The sequence below is a fragment of the Salvelinus namaycush genome, unplaced genomic scaffold, assembly GCF_016432855.1.
Source record: "Salvelinus namaycush isolate Seneca unplaced genomic scaffold, SaNama_1.0 Scaffold43, whole genome shotgun sequence".
In the NCBI taxonomy this organism is placed as follows: domain Eukaryota; kingdom Metazoa; phylum Chordata; class Actinopteri; order Salmoniformes; family Salmonidae; genus Salvelinus; species Salvelinus namaycush.
Genome location: NW_024061120.1, coordinates 338,428 through 358,801, shown reverse-complemented (window position 1 = coordinate 358,801; position 20,374 = coordinate 338,428). Strand labels below are relative to the sequence as shown.

At 44.7% G+C, this 20,374-nt stretch overlaps 1 protein-coding gene across 2 annotated transcripts; it reads left to right on the top strand.

The window, feature by feature from the left end:
* Positions 1-2,879: 2,879 nt before the first annotated feature.
* Positions 2,880-19,746, top strand: LOC120041284 (zinc finger protein 395-like). Of its 2 annotated transcripts, none has more exons than XM_038986218.1 (10): positions 2,880-3,105; positions 4,196-4,334; positions 4,638-4,834; positions 5,189-5,307; positions 8,083-8,327; positions 10,901-11,001; positions 11,176-11,527; positions 11,762-11,869; positions 14,082-14,203; positions 19,484-19,746. In XM_038986218.1, the coding sequence occupies exons 2-10, from the start codon at positions 4,245-4,247 to the stop codon at positions 19,593-19,595; spliced, it is 1,446 nt and encodes a 481-aa protein (XP_038842146.1). In that variant the 5' UTR covers positions 2,880-3,105; positions 4,196-4,244; the 3' UTR covers positions 19,596-19,746. The 2 variants fall into 2 exon arrangements, with proteins under 2 accessions (XP_038842146.1, XP_038842145.1); XM_038986217.1 differs by having other exon boundaries at positions 2,881-3,105; positions 11,173-11,527.
* Positions 19,747-20,374: the final 628 nt, after the last annotated feature.

The following is a 20,374-nucleotide window of genomic DNA, read 5'->3' as shown; positions in this document are numbered from 1 at the left end:
CATGGAAACCATATGTTTGATACCATTCCATTGACTCCATTCCAGCCATTATAATGAGCCGTCCTCCAATCAGCAACCTCTGCTGATAGCTACACAATTCCTTTCCATGTATGGTCTTACGTGCTAAAGGGCTGAGGAAGGTCTGCAGGATGAGAAGGACCAGGAGGTCATGGACACGTTGGAAGGGAGATGCTTTTGATGAGGAGCTACTTGATGAAGACGAGGACGAAGATATGAGACACACACAGGACAGACAGATGAACATGGACTGGCAGAGAAGCAGCTGAACTGGTCCCCCCCCCCCCCCCCCCCCCCCCAGCCCTCATAGGTTGATCCTTCTGGTGGCTGGTGGCTACTGTACATACCAAGCTGGTGGTGCATGTCGTAGAAATGCTCTAGCCTGGTCCCAGATCTGTTTAAGCTGTCGTTGCTAACTCCTAATGTATGATAGTTGTCATGGCATGATACCATAGCGGTTGGCTCTACATAGGAGTTGGCTATATATGTAACGATCGTCCTGGAAAGAAGGGGACCAAAACACAGCGTGGTAAGTGTTCATTATAATTTAATAAAATAACCTGAACACTGAAACAACAAAAACACAACAAAGAGAGTGAACGAAACGAAACAGTTCTGTCTGGTGCAACAACACAAAACAGAAAACAACTACGCACAACAAACAGGTGGAAAAAAAGCTACCTAAGTATGGTTCTCAATCAGAGACAACGATAGACAGCTGCCTCTGATTGAGAACCACACCCGGCCAAACACACAGAAAAAGAAAAACATAGAACACCAGACATAGAATGCCCACCCTAACTCACGCCCTGACCAAACCAGAATAGAGACATCAAAAGGATCTCTAAGGTCAGGGCGTGACAATATAGCACAAACAAACCGAAGCTAACATTTGGCTGGTTGTCAGAACAGAAATAGTTAAACTTTCAATGTACTTGAAGATTACTCTAGAAATTGTTGGCTTTGTTACAGGAAAGATAGAAAGGACAATATGACGTGGTTTGCTTGTGTGGCACCTGAATGCAAGGACAAGCGGTTGTGTATGATTTTTATGGTTATATTATCTTGCACTTGGTTTTCAGGTTTGAATGAGACAATGTTTTCCCCTAACCTTATTATTTCAAAAAAGTTATTATTTATTAACATTATATTACTTCTGTATGTGTTTCCTGTCTCTGTCTGTATCTGTCTGTCTGTTTCTGTCTCTGTCTGTCTCTGTCTGTCTCTGTCTGTCTCTGTCTCTGTCTCTGTCTCTGTCTGTATCTGTCTGTCTCTGTCTGTCTCTGTCTGTCTCTGTCTCTGTCTGTCTCTGTCTCTGTCTCTGTCTGTCTCTGTATCTATGAATAGTGGAGTAGAGTTATTATATCTCTCCATACTCAATTCCGTCAACCAATATCTCCTGGACTGATGATTCTGTATATTCAATTATTTGATGGTCAGTCGGAATCAATAACTTTATTCTAATCAAGAGAAGCTGTTTGGGCCAAAGGAAATAACCCTGTTGTTACTACCTGGTTGTTGGCACATCCTCCTGTTACGAACACTGACACTGACAGAGACACTGACACTTAAAAAAATGCTAAATTTTAACATCCCGTACAAAATAAACCAACACTATTCAAGCACAGACACACTTTAATCTGGGCTGTTATAGGCCAGAAAAGGTTACATGATTTGAAGTTGCACAATGCAGAAATCGCGGTGCCATTTCCTGGTTGCTAATATTTTAATAGTTCACCTAATTTTAGTTTCTGTGACTAAATAAGCTGGTTTAGTTTAGAGAATCATTGTACCATCTAAACCGCTGTGAAATGTATTTTACATAACCCCAAAAATATCGTATTTTCAGCTGTTTGAAGCTGCTGTACAAAAACCGAATAGCAAAAGATACAGAAAATGAAATTTAAGAACGGGAAGCATAGAAACAGAGCACATAGAACAGATCTACCGCTTTAAGATTTGACCGATCAGAAAAGTGCCATTTTGCAGCTTTAATGAATTAATAGACAGGATTCCATCTGGATTGGATCCTCTGTCTGTAACAAAGGGACTGAGTAGTGCTGTAGCTCAGACTAAAATCCCTGTCTGTCTGTCTGGTGTGAATGGTTTGAAATCTGAATGGTTTGTCCTCGGGGGTTTCGCCTGCTAAATAAGTTCTGTTATACTCACAGACATGAATCAAACAGTTTTAGAAACGTCAGAGTGTTTTCTATCTAATAATATGCATATCTTATCTTCTGGGGATGAGTAGCTGGCAGTTTAATTTGGGTATGCTTTTCATCCAAACGTGAAAATGCTGCCCACTATCCTAGAGAAGTTAATTTCCAAAAACACAGCCAGGGTTTGGGTTTAATCTACTCACACATCTCCTTTATTTCTGTTGTACAGTGTTGTGAAGTAGGCTGGTGTCACATTAAAAATACACACACAAAAAATAAGAGTGGTTTAGGCCTGTACTGATGAGATGCCTTTAATGTCTGTTGTGAAAAGATTATGAAAATTCAGAGGAAAAAATGTGGACAAATGGTTCTATTTTAGTCACTCAATGTGTTTTCAGTTAATTTGCGTTTATGCTGGTTTATTTTCCATATTGAGAGATCGAGAGGGGGGAACATATTATTATGACGTTGTACAGGGAAACCATTTGAACAGTTAAATTTGAACAAAAATATATGCATCATTTAGCCTACGCATCTCATTGGAAACACATATCAAAAATAGGACAATACATCTCTGGGGAAGGTGAGCTAGCCTATTTTCTCTGGCGCAACTATCCCTCTGTCTGTCTGACTGTTTGTGTTTGTGTGTCTGTGAGCTGAGGGCATAATTCTGCTTCCGTAACCTATCACCCTGATCTGTCGTTGTGCAGTCTCAGTGCAGAGTGCAGACGGAGTTCTATCGCTGTTGCCAGCTGTCGCGCTCGGCATTGCTCCACGACACGCACACACGTAGCCAAATCCGCGTGCATCCAACCATCCATTCCATATCCAACTCCCCTTTCACTGGCAGACAGCAAGGCAGACCCGGCGGAGACGTCTACTTTAGTCATTCTCCTAACGGGACACAACAGACTCCATCGCTCTAACGGTAAATATCATAATGGTTTATTTAAAAAATAAAATAAGATAGCAATATTGTTTATAACATATTGATGATGATAATGATTGTTTACTTTTCATTCATTTTTTGGGGGTATGTTTGTGTTCGGAGGGGATTTCCAAGTCGTTCTGTGTTGCCAGGTAGGATAGAAGGTTTTTTGATTGAGTTCCATCGGTGTTGTTGTCAGATTTCTGTTTTCTTTTTACTATTACAACGCATGAATTCGGACTAATACGAACATTGAAATATTCTAGGGGAAAAGTATACTACTTTTAATTTATTTTTATATTTTGTAAATGAAGCGGATATTACTGTATTTCCATCTTCATCCCTCTGGCAGAAACTCGTGCCCGAACACGTCGTCAGAAAGGGGTGTGTGCCCTGGAAAGCAGCTCTCAGCCAATGAGCGCTCTTCTCCCGCACAGAAGGACTGTTGTTTACTAGAGGAAGTGAGCTCCTATTAGACGAGACAGCTATACCTCCGGGGTCTTTGCTAGCCTATCAGCGCACTTCCCCCACATGACGCCTTTTAAAACAAGTCTATATGCTTTAAAATCATAAGAAAATGCTACCACAATGTAATCTATGGATGTAATCCGTTAGATTAAACAGAAATGGGATATTGTGCACCACTCAAATCACTCATGCGTCCACACACTACACACTGCTGTTGCATGGTTACAGTCAGACAGATGGGGGTGTTGTGAGCTCTTTTTTTTAAAACGCTCTCACTACAGGATGATGTCATTGGTTGTGTGGTTGACTTTTGGCCTAGAAAGGTTTCATTCTCACAACGTCACTCCTTTTATTGTGTGGAAAACTGTGACTCCACATTCAAGATGCTGATAATAAACATGTAATTACCAGTCATTATGTCAATTAAAACATTGTATATTAATATTTATATGCACACAACAACAAAAAAACATCACATTATTGCGGCTTTTCTTCCAACGAAGAGATGGCTTTTATGCTATGATCCTTCTCCTTGAACTAGAACGATAGAAGAGAATGACTTATAAAACTCCATGATGTGACATAGATAAATAAAGGTCTATTTTCAATCTCCTCTCTGTAGGGAGTAGGACTGTACAGTGTAGATCACCAGCACTACCAGCAGCAGCACCATGGCAACCAAGAGACCAGGGGAGAAGACCTCTTCGGCAGCAGGACCCACAGACACCAGGCAGTCTGAGGCAGAGATACAGGAGACACTGGTAAGACACTGGACCCATAACATGTAGAACTTGCGTGATTAATAGATTCTTCTCAATTCTAATTTTTCTTTGCTTTATAACTACAATTATTTTCACAGTTTAACTGTACAGGTGTCATTGTCTCATCTGTGCCTCCCTCTCTGAGTCTCCCCCATATCTTATCAGTTGCACCTCTGTCCCCATGTCTCTCTGCAGGTGTACATGCTGTGCTGTCAGTGTGTCTGACTCTCTACCTCTGTCTCTCTGCAGGTGTATATGCTGTGCTGTCAGTGTGTCTGACTCTCTACCTCTGTCTCTCTGCAGGTGTACATGCAGTGCTGTGGACAGGAAGCCCCTAACATGACAGAGAGCAACGGCCATAGGAACGTTATGACTAGGAACCATCAGGTCCCGGTCTTCGTGCCCCGGGGGAGGGCTGAGGGGGGCTGGACCCACCCCTCGGCTCCTCAGCAGACTACAACTCCCACAGTGCCCTCCTGCCCTGTGTCTGCCCCTTACAGGTAAGCCCTCTCTCTCTCTATGTGGGCATCGTTCAGCCTAAAGCTGACATTCAACTTACAACGTCAACTGTTATCTTGGTACTCCTCAATGGATTCTCAGTTCTTCATCTGCTCCTCTTCTTTGACTTGTCTCTGTAAGTGGAGAGACATCTGAGGCACCATCACACATCACTCAAAACCCCAAAAATAAACCCCAACACCTTTTCCATGTTATCCTCAAATTCCAGAGCCTAGAGTCAATACATTCTAAGTTCTTCATCAACCTCCTCTTCTTTGACTTGTCTGTTTAGGTGGAGTTTGTGGTTGCGCCAAGATAAATCCATGTTGTAATTATTGTCCCCTTCTACTACTCAGTTTCCGGAGCCCAGAGTCGGTGGAGATGGATGAGATCATGGCAGCCATGGTTCTGACCAGTATGTCCTGCAGCCCTGTGGTCCAGAGCTCTCCTCAGAGTCAGAATGACCCTGTACCAGGTAAATTAGTCAATAAAGCTGATCCGTCTCTCTCGCTCCCTCACTCTCTCTCTCCCTCTCTCTCTCTCCCTCTCTCTCTCTCTCTCTCTCTCTCTCTCTCTATCTCTCTCTCTCTCTCTCTCTCTCTCTCTCTCTCTCTCTCTCTCTCTCTCTCTCTCTCTCTCTCTCTCTCTCTGAGGGCTTGACAGTTGAGAGCTTGATAGTTGAGGGCTTGATAGTTGAGGGCTTGATGACTGAGTGCTTGATAGCTGAGGGCTTGATAGTCGGAGGGCTTGATAGCTGAGGGCTTGATAGTTGACAGTTGAATCAGGTGTGCTAGTTCTGGCACAATTCAAATACAGGAACCAGCAACAGAAGCTTCCCTCCTCTCTCTCTAACATGGTTATATAGTGACTATATTGACCACCATGCTGTCTCTCTAACATGGTTATATAGTGACTATATTGACCACCATGCTGTCTCTATAACATGGTTATATAGTGACTATATTAACCACCATGCTGTCTCTATAACATGGTTATATAGTGACTATATTGACCACCATGCTGTCTCTATAACATGGTTATATAGTGACTATATTGACCACCATGCTGTCTCTAACATGGTTATATAGTGACTATATTGACCACCATGCTGTCTCTAACATGGTTATATAGTGACTATATTGACCACCATGCTGTGTCTATAACATGGTTATATAGTGACTATATTGACCACCATGCTGTCTCTCTAACATGGTTATATAGTGACTATATTAACCACCATGCTGTCTCTATAACATGGTTATATAGTGACTATATTGACCACCATGCTGTCTCTCTAACATGGTTATATAGTGACTATATTGACCACCATGCTGTCTCTCTAACATGGTTATATAGTGACTATATTGACCACCATGCTGTCTCTATAACATGGTTATATAGTGACTATATTGACCACCATGCTGTCTCTATAACATGGTTATATAGTGACTATACTGACCACCATGCTGTCTCTAACATGGTTATATAGTGACTATATTGACCACCATGCTGTCTCTATAACATGGTTATATAGTGACTATATTGACCACCATGCTGTCTCTCTAACATGGTTATATAGTGACTATATTGACCACCATGCTGTCTCTATAACATGGTTATATAGTGACTATATTGACCACCATGCTGTCTCTAACATGGTTATATAGTGACTATATTGACCACCATGCTGTCTCTAACATGGTTATATAGTGACTATATTAACCACCATGCTGTCTCTATAACATGGTTATATAGTGACTATATTGACCACCATGCTGTCTCTCTAACATGGTTATATAGTGACTATACTGACCACCATGCTGTCTCTCTAACATGGTTATATAGTGACTATATTGACCACCATGCTGTCTCTCTAACATGGTTATATAGTGACTATATTGACAACCATGCTGTCTCTAACATGGTTATATAGTGACTATATTAACCACCATGCTGTCTCTATAACATGGTTATATAGTGACTATATTGACCACCATGCTGTCTCTATAACATGGTTATATAGTGACTATATTGACCACCATGCTGTCTCTAACATGGTTATATAGTGACTATATTGACCACCATGCTGTGTCTATAACATGGTTATATAGTGACTATATTGACCACCATGCTGTCTCTATAACATGGTTATATAGTGACTATATTGACCACCATGCTGTCTCTCTAACATGGTTATATAGTGACTATATTAACCACCATGCTGTCTCTATAACATGGTTATATAGTGACTATATTGACCACCATGCTGTCTCTAACATGGTTATATAGTGACTATATTGACCACCATGCTGTCTCTATAACATGGTTATATAGTGACTATATTGACCACCATGCTGTCTCTAACATGGTTATATAGTGACTATATTGACCACCATGCTGTCTCTATAACATGGTTATATAGTGACTATATTGACCACCATGCTGTCTCTCTAACATGGTTATATAGTGACTATATTGACCACCATGCTGTCTCTCTAACATGGTTATATAGTGACTATATTAACCACCATGCTGTCTCTCTAACATGGTTATATAGTGACTATATTAACCACCATGCTGTCTCTAACATGGTTATATAGTGACTATATTGACCACCATGCTGTCTCTCTAACATGGTTATATAGTGACTATATTAACTACCATGCTGTCTCTATAACATGGTTATATAGTGACTATACTGACCACCATGCTGTCTCTATAACATGGTTATATAGTGACTATATTGACCACCATGCTGTCTCTAACATGGTTATATAGTGACTATATTAACCACCATGCTGTCTCTCTAACATGGTTATATAGTGACTATATTGACCACCATGCTGTCTCTATAACATGGTTATATAGTGACTATATTGACCACCATGCTGTCTCTAACATGGTTATATAGTGACTATATTGACCACCATGCTGTCTCTAACATGGTTATATAGTGACTATATTGACCACCATGCTGTCTCTAACATGGTTATATAGTGACTATATTGACCACCATGCTGTCTCTATAACATGGTTATATAGTGACTATATTGACCACCATGCTGTCTCTCTAACATGGTTATATAGTGACTATATTGACCACCATGCTGTCTCTAACATGGTTATATAGTGACTATATTGACCACCATGCTGTCTCTAACATGGTTATATAGTGACTATATTGACCACCATGCTGTCTCTATAACATGGTTATATAGTGACTATATTGACCACCATGCTGTGTCTCTAGGTCCATCATCAGGGGGCAGAGACATGGAGTGTGGGAGCGGAGACTTGGAGTGTGGGAGCGGAGACATGGAGTGTGGGGGTGGGGAGCTGTCTGACAGCGGCAGCAGTGGCTACTGGAGCCGGGACCACGACAACGTTAGTCCCGTCCTGTCCCTGTCCGTCATGGAGATGGACAGCAGCCCCGACGAAGGACTGCACACGGAGCTGGAGCAGGGTGTGGAGCTAAATGTAGCCAAGAGGTCAAAGGTGAGGGGGGAGGAGACTGTCGCCATGGCATTAGAGAGAGAAAGAAGGAGTTGAAGAATCGTTGTGCAAGTCTGGTGTTTTAAAAACGGTCACTTATCCTTCCCTTCGTTTTCAATCTCTATTTTAGTGCTGAGAGACAAGTGCTTTTTGGGACTGGTTCGGTCATTGGTTCGGTTATTAAAAAATAATCAAAATTTTTGGTTTCGATTTATTATATTTTTTACATTACATGCATTATGAAATAGTGACATAAAAATAATTGTAGAGCAAAAATAGTAAACATTCAGTTGCCAAAACATGTAAAATATTCCGTAGTCACTGTCAGGTCCACATTGGGTAGACATCAATACAGAAACAGGAAATGACTATGAAATAATATTTTTATTTATCTGTGTTTTATTACTTCGTTTCTATTTGATGACTTTATTCTTTTTCATTCCTTAAAGTCATCATCTCATCTGTGCCCAGACAGACAGCCAGTCAGCTAGACAGCCAGACAGTCAGCCAGTCAGCTAGACAGCCAGCTATCCAGCCAGGCAGTCAGCCAGACAGCCAGACAGCCAACCAGCCAGCCAGTCAGCTAGCCAGTCAGCCAGTCAGCTAGACAGCCAGCTATCCAGCCAGGCAGTCAGCCAGACAGCCAACCAGCCAGCCAGTCAGCTAGCCAGACAGCCAGTCAGACAGTCAGACAGCCAGACAGCCAGTCAGCCAACCAGCCAGCCAGCCAGCCAGCCAGTCAGACAGACAGCCAGTCAGCCAGCCAGCCAGCCAGCCAACCAGCCAGCCAGTCAGACAGTCAGACAGCCAGTCAGACAGCCAGCCAGCCAGTCAGCCAGCCAGCCAGTCAGCCAACCAGCCAGCCAGTCAGCCAACCAGCCAGCCAGCCAGCCAGCCAGCCAGCCAGACAGCCACACAGCCAGTCAGCCAGCTAGTCAGACAGCCAGTCAGACAGTCAGACAGCCAGTCAGCCAACCAGCCAGTCAGACAGCCAGTCAGACAGTCAGACAGCCAGACAGCCAGTCAGCCAACCAGCCAGCCAGTCAGACAGCCAGACAGCCAGCCAGTGAGACAGTCAGCCAGACAGCCAGTCAGCCAGCCAGTCAGCCAGCCAGCCAACCAGCCAGCCAGCCAGCCAGTCTGACAGTCAGACAGCCAGTCAGACAGTCAGCCAGCCAGCCAGTCAGCCAACCAGCCAGTCAGCCAACCAGCCAGCCATCTAATGTAATCTCTGTTCTCCCTATACTGTACTGTCTTTAGTTATCCTATTTAGCTAGGCTAGCCTGCTTGAGTATGCTGCAGAGCTGTCTGACTAAATCACTTGACTAGTTCCTCGAAGTACGTGAGGCATATTTTCAAGACTGCTTATTACCAACTACTACAACTATCAATCAGGTAGACCTACCTCATGACTGTCTCTATCCCTCCCATTATCAATCAGGTAGACCTACCTCATGACTGTCTCTATCCCTCCCATTATCAATCAGGTAGTCCTACCTCATGAACTGTCTCTATCCCTCCCATTATCAATCAGGTATACCTACCTCATGACTATCTATCCCTCCCATTATCAATCAGGTAGTCCTACCTCATGACTGTCTCTATCCCTCCCATTATCAATCAGGTAGTCCTACCTCATGACTGTCTCTATCCCTCCCATTATCAATCAGGTATACCTACCTCATGACTGTCTATCCCTCCCATTATCAATCAGGTATACCTACCTCATGAACTGTCTCTATCCCTCCCATTATCAATCAGGTAGACCTACCTCATGAACTGTCTCTATCCCTCCCATTATCAATCAGGTAGACCTACCTCATAAACTGTCTCTATCTGTAACGGTTCTCGTGGGCTGAAGGAAGAGTGGACCAAGGTGCAGCGTTTAAAGTGTTCATGATTTAATCCAACAAAACTAATTGAACAAAAACAACAAACAGGAGAACGAAAGCGAAACAGTTCTGTCTGGTGCAGCAACACAAAAACAGAAAACAACTACCCACAAAACACAGGTGGGAAAAGGCTACCTAAGTATGGTTCTCAGAGACAACGATAGACAGCTGCCTCTGATTGAGAACCACACCCGGCCAAACACATAGAAATAGACAACATAGAACAAAAACATAGAATGCCCACCCCAACTCACACCCTGACCAACCAAAATAGAGACATACAAAGGATCTCTAAGGTCAGGGCGTGACACTATCCCTCTCCTTCACAATCAGCTAGACCTACCTCATGAACTGTCTCGATCCCTCTTAATTAATTATTTGATTTCTCTTTAGAGAAATGGCGCGTTGAGCTCACCAAAAATAAAGGAACTAAATGGATTTCAAGTAATGAACCGACATCGGTCAATTTGTTGTTTAATAACCTAAAAATCACTCACCTCTACTCTATTTTCCTCTCTCTCTTTGTCTGTCTGTCTCTCTCTCTCTCTCTCTCTCTCTCTCTCTCTCTCTCTCTCTCTCTCTCTCTCTCTCTCTCTCTCTCTCTCTCTCTGTCTCTCTCTCTCTCTCTCTCTCTCTCTCTCTCTCTCTCTCTCTCTCTCTCTCTCCCTCTCTCTCTGATCACAGAGTTCTTTCAGAGGAGCATACAGGTGTCTGTGGCCCAGCTGTGGCAAGGTGCTCACGTCTTCAGTTGGGATGAAAAGACATGTCCGTGTGCTGCATCTGGGGTGAGATCTCTTCTCAGACAGCTGTTATTAAACTCCAAAAAACGATATTGTTAACTTACTCTCTCTCCTTTGTCTATCCCTTCCAAATTCATACACACACACACACACACACACACGTATGCACGCACGCACGAACACACAAACACACACCACAACCCTACACACACACAGCAGTGCATCGGAGCAGTCCCACAGAGAGGAGGATTTCTACTACACTGACTTCTCCTGCAGAGCTCCACCAGCCCTCGTCCCGGCCTCTCACGTCCCCTACGGCTCCCCTCCAGGCCCTGGTCCAGGTTCCGGTCTCCAGATCCCCTCCTCTACCTCGTCCTCACCCTCAGGGTCAGGCAGCTCCAGGCCCAGCTCAGGCCCAGGGTCAACCCCAGGGTCAGGCAGCTCCAGGCCCAGCTCCAGGCACAGCTCAGGCCCAGGGTCAACCCCAGGGTCAGCTCCAGACCAGCCCAGCCCTCTCAGCCAGTCTGCCCCCAGTTCCTTTTCGCAGATACAGACAGACCACCTGTATCAGGTGGGTTGATTTATTTAACCGGGATATTCCACTCAGTAACGATTGACTCTCTGGGTCTGCCCTGGCTTGCAGAGTGTCAGTACTTCTCTGTTTTGTACTTGTCTTGGGTTTATGGGTTTAGAAACAACAGCAAGGCATCTTGAAAAGGGGTGGAGTTTTAACTAGAATGTCTGTAAAATAAATGTATGGGAGTTTGAGAGATGTCTGGTCTGATGTTGTCTTCTTGTCTTCCAGGCCTGCGCTCCCCTCCAGGTGACGGTGTCCTGTCACAACCCCGCCCCCTGTTGTTGGACCCCTCCCCCTCTCACCGTCTCTAACCAGCCCAGTCACCACAACTCCCAGGTACGTCTGCTCTCTCCTCCTCCTGGTTAGCCTCAACTCCAGTCATCACAACTCCCAGGTACGTCTGCTCTCTTCTCCTCCTGGTTAGCCTCAACTCCAGTCACCACAACTCCCAGGTACGTCTGCTCTCTTCTCCTCCTGGTTAGCCTCAACTCCAGTCATCACAACTCCCAGGTACGTCTGCTCTCCTCCTCCTGGTTAGCCTCAACTCCAGTCACCACAACTCCCAGGTATGTCTGCTCTCTCCTCCTCCTGGTTAGCCTCAACTCCAGTCACCACAACTCCCAGGTACGTCTGCTCTCTTCTCCTCTTGGTTAGCCTCAACTCCAGTCATCACAACTCCCAGGTACGTCTGCTCTCCTCCTCCTGGTTAGCCTCAACTCCAGTCATCACAACTCCCAGGTACGTCTGCTCTCTTCTCCTCCTGGTTAGCCTCAACTCCAGTCACCACAACTCCCAGGTACGTCTGCTCTCTTCTCCTCTTGGTTAGCCTCAACCCCAGTCGTTCCTTCCAGGTCTCTCCAGAACGAGAATATCTTGTGATATCTTGTGGGTATCTATCTCCTGATATCTATCTCCTGATACCTATCTCCTGATACCTATCTCCTAAAATCTAGCTGATACCTATCTCCTGATACCTATCTCCTGATATCTATCTCCTGATATCTATCTCCTGATACCTATCTCCTGATATCTATCTCCTGATACCTATCTCCAGATACCTATCTCCTGATATCTATCTTCTGATATCTATCTCCTGATATCTATCTTCTGATATCTATCTCCTGATACCTATCTCCTGATACCTATCTCCTGATATCTATCTCCTGATATCTGGCTGATATCTTTCTCCTGATATCTATCTCCTGATTACCTATCTCCTGATATCTATCTCCTGATATCTATCTCCTGATACCTATCTCCTGATATCTATCTCCAGATACCTATCTCCTGATATCTATCTCCTGATACCTATCTCCTGATATCTATCTCCTGATATCTATCTCCTGATATCTATCTCCTGATATCTATCTCCTGATATCCATCTCCTGATATCTGGCTGATATCTATCTCCTGATATCTATCTCCTGATACCTATCTCCTGATACCTGTATCCTGATATCTATCTCCTGATACCTATCTCCTGATATCTATCTCCTGATACCTATCTCCTGATATCTATCTCCTGATATCTATCTCCTGATACCTATCTCCTGCTACCTATCTCCTGATATCTATCTCCTGATATCCATCTCCTGATATCTGGCTGATATCTATCTCCTGATACCTATCTCCTGATACCTATCTCCTGATACCTATCTCCTGATATCTATCTCCTGATACCTATCTCCTGATATCTATCTCCTGATATCTATCTCCTGATATATATCTCCTGATACCTATCTCCTGATACCTGTCTCCTGATACCTATCTCCTGATACCTGTCTCCTGATATCTATCTCCTGATATCTATCTCCTGATACCTATCTCCTGATATCTATCTCCTGATACCTATCTCCTGATATCTATCTCCTGATATCTATCTCCTGATATCTATCTCCTGATACCTATCTCCTGATATCTATCTCCTGATACCTATCTCCTGATACCTATCTCCTGATACCTATCTTCTGATACCTATCTCCTGATACCTATCTCCTGATACCTATCTCCTGCTATCTATCTCCTGATACCTATCTCCTGATACCTATCTCCTGATATCTATCTCCTGATACCTATCTCCTGATACCTATCTCCTGATATCTATCTCCTGATATCTATCTCCTGATACCTATCTCCTGATATCTTTCTCCTGATATCTATCTCCTGATACCTATCTCCTGATACCTATCTCCTGATACCTATCTCCTGATATCTATCTCCTGATACCTATCTCCTGATACCTATCTCCTGATATCTATCTCCTGATACCTATCTCCTGATACCTATCTCCTGATATCTATCTCCTGATATCTATCTCCTGATATATATCTCCTGATACCTATCTCCTGATATCTATCTCCTGATATATATCTCCTGATACCTATCTCCAGCAGAGCACCAGTAGGCCAACAGCTGGATGTGATATTAATTGTGACTATTTAATGATTTCTTATTACAAGAGATGCTATACTTATCTAAAAATAAGTATTTCCCCTCCCTCCTCTTCTCTTCTCCCCTCCCCCTGCTTCCTATCTTTTGCCCATTACAGGTGGTGAGGGGTCGCTGCAGGTCTGTGAGTGTGGGAGAACAGTGGCTTCAACAGAACAGCACCACCAACAGGCTAACCCCCATGAGAGCAGCCTCCCCGTCACGCTCTCACTGCTCCTTCAGGTAGTCACCGTGTACCCTCTCTTCTCTCTATCCTCCCCGTCACTCTCTCACTGCTCCTTCAGGTAGTCACCGTGTACCCTCTCTTTTCTCTCTCCTCCCCGTCACGCTCTCACTGCTCCTTCAGGTAGTCACCGTGTACCCTCTCTTCTCTCTCTCCTCCCCGTCACGCTCTCACTGCTCCTTCAGGTAGTCACCGTGTACCCTCTCTTTTGTCTCTCCTCCCCGTCACGCTCTCACTGCTCCTTCAGGTAGTCACCGTGTACCCTCTCTTTTCTCTCTCCTCCCCGTCACTCTCTCACTGCTCCTTCAGGTAGTCACCGGGTACCCTCTCTTCTCTCTCCTCCCCGTCACTCTCTCACTGCTCCTTCAGGTAGTCACCGTGTACCCTCTCTTTTCTCTCTCCTCCCCGTCACGCTCTCACTGCTCCTTCAGGTAGTCACCGTGTACCCTCTCTTCTCTCTCTCCTCCCCGTCACGCTCTCACTGCTCCTTCAGGTAGTCACCGGGTACCCTCTCTTCTCTCTCTCCTCCCCGTCACTCTCTCACTGCTCCTTCAGGTAGTCACCGGGTACCCTCTCTTCTCTCTCTCCTCCCCGTCACGCTCTCACTGCTCCTTCAGGTAGTCACCGTGTACCCTCTCTTCTCTCTCTCCTCCCCGTCACTCTCTCACTGCTCCTTCAGGTAGTCACCGTGTACCCTCTCTTCTCTCTCTCCTCCCCGTCACGCTCTCACTGCTCCTTCAGGTAGTCACCGTGTACCCTCTCTTTTCTCTCTCCTCCCCGTCACGCTCTCACTGCTCCTTCAGGTAGTCACCGTGTACCCTCTCTTCTCTCTCTCCTCCCCGTCACGCTCTCACTGCTCCTTCAGGTAGTCACCGTGTACCCTCTCTTTTCTCTCTCCTCCCCGTCACGCTCTCACTGCTCCTTCAGGTAGTCACCGGGTACCCTCTCTTTTCTCTCTCCTCCCCGTCACTCTCTCACTGCTCCTTCAGGTAGTCACTGTGTACCCTCTCTTTTCTCTCTCCTCCCCGTCACTCTCTCACTGCTCCTTCAGGTAGTCACCGTGTACCCCCTCTTCTCTCTCTCCTCCCCGTCACGCTCTCACTGCTCCTTCAGGTAGTAACTGTGTACCCTCTCTTCTCTCTCTCCTCCCATCACGCTCTCACTGCTCCTTCAGGTAGTCACCGTGTACCCTCTCTTCTCTCTCTCCTCCCCGTCACTCTCTCACTGCTCCTTCAGGTAGTCACCGTGTACCCTCTCTTTTCTCTCTCCTCCCCGTCACGCTCTCACTGCTCCTTCAGGTAGTCACCGTGTACCCTCTCTTCTCTCTCTCCTCCCCGTCACGCTCTCACTGCTCCTTCAGGTAGTCACCGTGTACCCTCTCTTTTCTCTCTCCTCCCCGTCACGCTCTCACTGCTCCTTCAGGTAGTCACCGTGTACCCTCTCTTTTGTCTCTCCTCCCCGTCACTCTCTCACTGCTCCTTCAGGTAGTCACCGTGTACCCTCTCTTTTCTCTCTCCTCCCCGTCACGCTCTCACTGCTCCTTCAGGTAGTCACCGTGTACCCTCTCTTTTCTCTCTCCTCCCCGTCACGCTCTCACTGCTCCTTCAGGTAGTCACCGTGTACCCTCTCTTCTCTCTCTCCTCCCCGTCACGCTCTCACTGCTCCTTCAGGTAGTCACCGTGTACCCTCTCTTTTCTCTCTCCTCCCCGTCACGCTCTCACTGCTCCTTCAGGTAGTCACCGTGTACCCTCTCTTTTCTCTCTCCTCCCCGTCACGCTCTCACTGCTCCTTCAGGTAGTCACCGTGTACCCTCTCTTTTGTCTCTCCTCCCCGTCACGCTCTCACTGCTCCTTCAGGTAGTCACCGTGTACCCTCTCTTTTCTCTCTCCTCCCCGTCACTCTCTCACTGCTCCTTCAGGTAGTCACCGGGTACCCTCTCTTTTCTCTCTCCTCCCCGTCACGCTCTCACTGCTCCTTCAGGTAGTCACCGTGTACCCTCTCTTTTCTCTCTCCTCCCCGTCACTCTCTCACTGCTCCTTCAGGTAGTCACCGGGTACCCTCTCTTCTCTCTCTCCTCCCCGTCACGCTCTCACTGCTCCTTCAGGTAGTCACCGTGTACCCTCTATTTTCTCTCTCCTCCCCGTCACGCTCTCACTGCTCCTTCAGGTAGTCACCGTGTACCCTCTCTTTTCTCTCTCCTCCCCGTCACTCTCTCACTGCTCCTTCAGGTAGTAACTGTGTACCCTCTCTCCTCTCTCTTGTCTTCTCCTCGCCCCTCTTCTTTAGTTAAGCACCATTTAGCCTCCCCTCTCTTCTCCTTTCCCCTCTGTCTCAACTATCTCTCCTCTCCCCTCTGTCTCAACTATCTCTCCTCTCCCCTCTGTCTCAACTATCTCTCCTCTCCCCTTTGTCTCAACTATCTCTCCTCTCCCCTCTGTCTCAACTATCTCTCCTCTCCAGTTCCTTATAGCCCTTCTATCTTTCTCTTCTATGTCTGTCTGTACACCTCTCCCAATGGGATGAGAGGGCATGATTAGTTAGCTAGATAAGAAACATGAAGGAGAATGTGTCTCTCTAACACGGTCTTTTCTATTGTACTGGTAGATCATATTCCTTTTCTCTCACCATGCTGTATGTATTGGGTTTACAATTATCCTCACCTTGATTGTGTCTTCCCAGCAAACCAAAATTGGTTATGTGAAGGTTCCCAGAACATTCATTAGGTCGCGGGCAAATGTTCTCATAACACAAAAAAATGTCTCGTCGTAGTGATAATTATAGAATGTTTGTATAAAACATTCACCTGATGTTGCAAGAACGTTCCTAGAACACATTTAATCTGTTCTTTAAAGCTTCTCAGAACGTTCCTAGAACACATGTAATCTGTTCTTTAAAGCTTCTCAGAACGTTCCTAGAACACATGTAATCTGTTCTTTAAAGCTTCTCAGAACGTTTCATTAGGTTGTTGGGAACAGTCTGGTGGAAACATTTTGGGGACATCAAGAAAGATATGTTCCCAAAAACACCAAAACTGTCCAGTTGAGTGGATAATTCTACAATGTTTATTTTAGGTTGCAAAAAAAACATTTGCCTGATGTTGTAAGAACATTCCCAAAACACATTTTTAAAGGTTCCCAGAACATTTGATTAGGTTGTGGGAACAGTGTGGATACAATACAAGAGATATGTTCCCAAAACACAAAATATGCTCAATAGACATTCATACAACGTTTAAGTTAGGTTGGTACAGGACATTCCCTTAATGTTGTAACAATGAAATAAGTACGTTTTCATTACATCATAGCGTATTTGATTTAGGTTTAACATAATATTCCAATGATGTTCACACAATATACATTTCACCTTGTTTTTGAGGTCCTCGGAACATTTTCGAAATTGTTATATTTAAAGTTTAACATAATATTACCCGAACATTCTCAGCATGCAAATTTGTAGCTACTTAAAGCATATTGGAAGACATCCCATCGTTGATTTAATGGCGATTTGCGTTTGAGGACTGTATTGTAGGTGATATGGAGACACATGTTAATTTCATTCACTGGACATTTGAAGAGCTTTTTGTTATATAGACACACCCATGTTTTGTTATACTTCATATGTTGACAACGTGTGGGGTTTGAACCTGCCATGTTTGGTTCCCTAGCCTATAATATATTTTACACCATTTTTTTTCCCCACGAGGGATTTTTAGAAACACTTAAGATAAGGGCTGTGTTTCATGTAGGCTTACCCTGGCGTGACCTTTTGATAACCATGTAAATCTCTCTAGGACAAGGGGACTTTTATCAATATATTCGCCTGTATTTACCTCAGAAAAATGAAATGCTAATTAGCTGCTAATGTGGCTATCATAAAAAACTACAAACGCCATGATGATCTGGACGAGACTGCCGAATCGAGGCAAAGGTAAGAATCAATGGATTAACTATCTAATGTTAGATAAATGTGGTAATTAATAAATTGGCTACATTTCTTTAAATTGGCAATTCTGTGAACTCTCTTGTGCAAGTTTTAAATGTACACAATACCTGTTAGCAAAGGTGTCAGTTAGAGATGACGTGCAGGAGCATGCTGGGATTTGTCGTCTTGCATGATGTCTACTTTGATGTCTAATTAGCATTTTTCAAATCTGAGAATAAATAGAGCCGAATATATTGATAAAAGTCACCTTGTCCTAGAGAGATTTAAATGGATAAGCCTACACATTTAAAAAATGAATGGGGGGGGGTACGATTGGAACCATTTCCCTGTTTGACCGCTAGGTTTTATGGGTATTATGACACCGCCACTGTGGGGCTCTATACAGTCCTCTAATGCGAATTGCAATTCTATCTGGTGAGAACAGTAATAGGGATGTGTTCCAATGTTATTTCATTTACATGCTAAGAATCTTGTTGTAATATTAAACAAAACTTCAATATAACATTTTCTAAATCTTCCCGAGGACCTCCAAGACAAGTTAAAATGTATATTGTGTGAACATCAATGACATCAATGGAATATTATGTTAAACCAAAAACAAATATCCTATGAACGACATAAAAACAGACTTATTTGATTCTTATTTGATTAAGGGAATGTCCTAATGTTCTGGGACTGTTCCCGGTTTGCTGGGTGGTGTTTCATCCCTGTAGGAAGGGACGAGGGGAAGCCAAAATGTTTCTTGTATATCATCCCTGTAGGAAGGGACGAGGGGAAGCCAAAATGTTTCTTGTATATCATCCCTGTAGGAAGGGACGAGGGGAAGCCAAAATGTTTATTGTATATCATCCCTGTAGGAAGGGACGAGGGGAAGCCAAAACGTTTCTTGTATATCATCCCTGTAGGAAGGGACGAGGGGAAGCCAAGACGTTTCTTGTATATCATCCCTGTAGGAAGGGACGAGGGGAAGCCAAGACGTTTCTTGTACATCATCCCTGTAGGAAGGGACGAGGGGAAGCCAAAACGTTTCTTGTGTTTCATCCCTGTAGGAAGGGACGAGGGGAAGCCAAAACGTTTCTTGTATATCATCCCTGTAGGAAGGGACGAGGGGAAGCCAAGACGTTTCTTGTATATCATCCCTGTAGGAAGGGACGAGGGGAAGCCAAGACGTTTCTTGTACATCATCCCTGTAGGAAGGGACGAGGGGAAGCCAAAACGTTTCTTGTGTTTCATCCCTGTAGGAAGGGACGAGGGGAAGCCAAGACGTTTCTTGTACATCATCCCTGTAGGAAGGGACGAGGGGAAGCCAAAACGTTTCTTGTGTTTCATCCCTGTAGGAAGGGACGAGGGGAGGCCAAGAAGTGTCGTAAGGTGTACGGAGTGGAGCGCAAGGAGCAGTGGTGCACGGCCTGCCGCTGGAAGAAAGCATGCCAGCGCTTCCCAGACTAAACGAGCGCGCGAACGACGGCTGATGAAAAAAAGAGAGGACACGATCACAACCAGGGCCTGTTAGCCATCATGAACAACAAATTCCTTTTTTTCTACCTTGTTTTTTCCCCCCCTCAAGGAATAAAGTGATTTGTGTATTTTTTGTTGTAAACGTTGACCTGAGCAGTGAGTCAGTGTGTGATGTTAGCTAGTAGTTGAGGCTGTGTTATGACGTGGTAGGCCTACAACGTTCGTCCTTCCTAGCCTGGTCCCAGACCTGTTGGTGCTGTGTAGCATGACAACGACCATAGGAGTTAGCTATACACAGGGACCGAACTTTTTGGGGTACTGGCTTGTAACCCTGGGTAACAATCGGCTCAAAAGTCTGTGCCATGCGATATTTCTAAGGACAAACTTAAGACCGTCCTGGCGGGCTAGTGTGGCACGTTTTCTACTAGCCCGATCTGAAAAGTACTAGCCCGATCAGAAAAGTACTAGCCCGATCTGAAAAGTACTAGTCCGATCTGAAAGGTACTAGCCTGATCTGAAAAGTACTAGCCCAATCTGAAAAGTACTAGCCCGATCTGAAAAGTACTAGCCCAATCTGAAAAGTACTAGCCTGATCTGAAAAGTACTAGCCTGATCTGAAAAGTACTAGCCCGATCTGAAAAGTACTAGCCCGATCTGAAAAGTACTAGCCCGAGCTGGCGGGCTGGTTTAGTTTCCATCCCTGGTTGAACAAGGCACTTCATCCTTAACTGTTCTCCAACTTCTTCTTCTTCTTCACAAACAGATCTGGC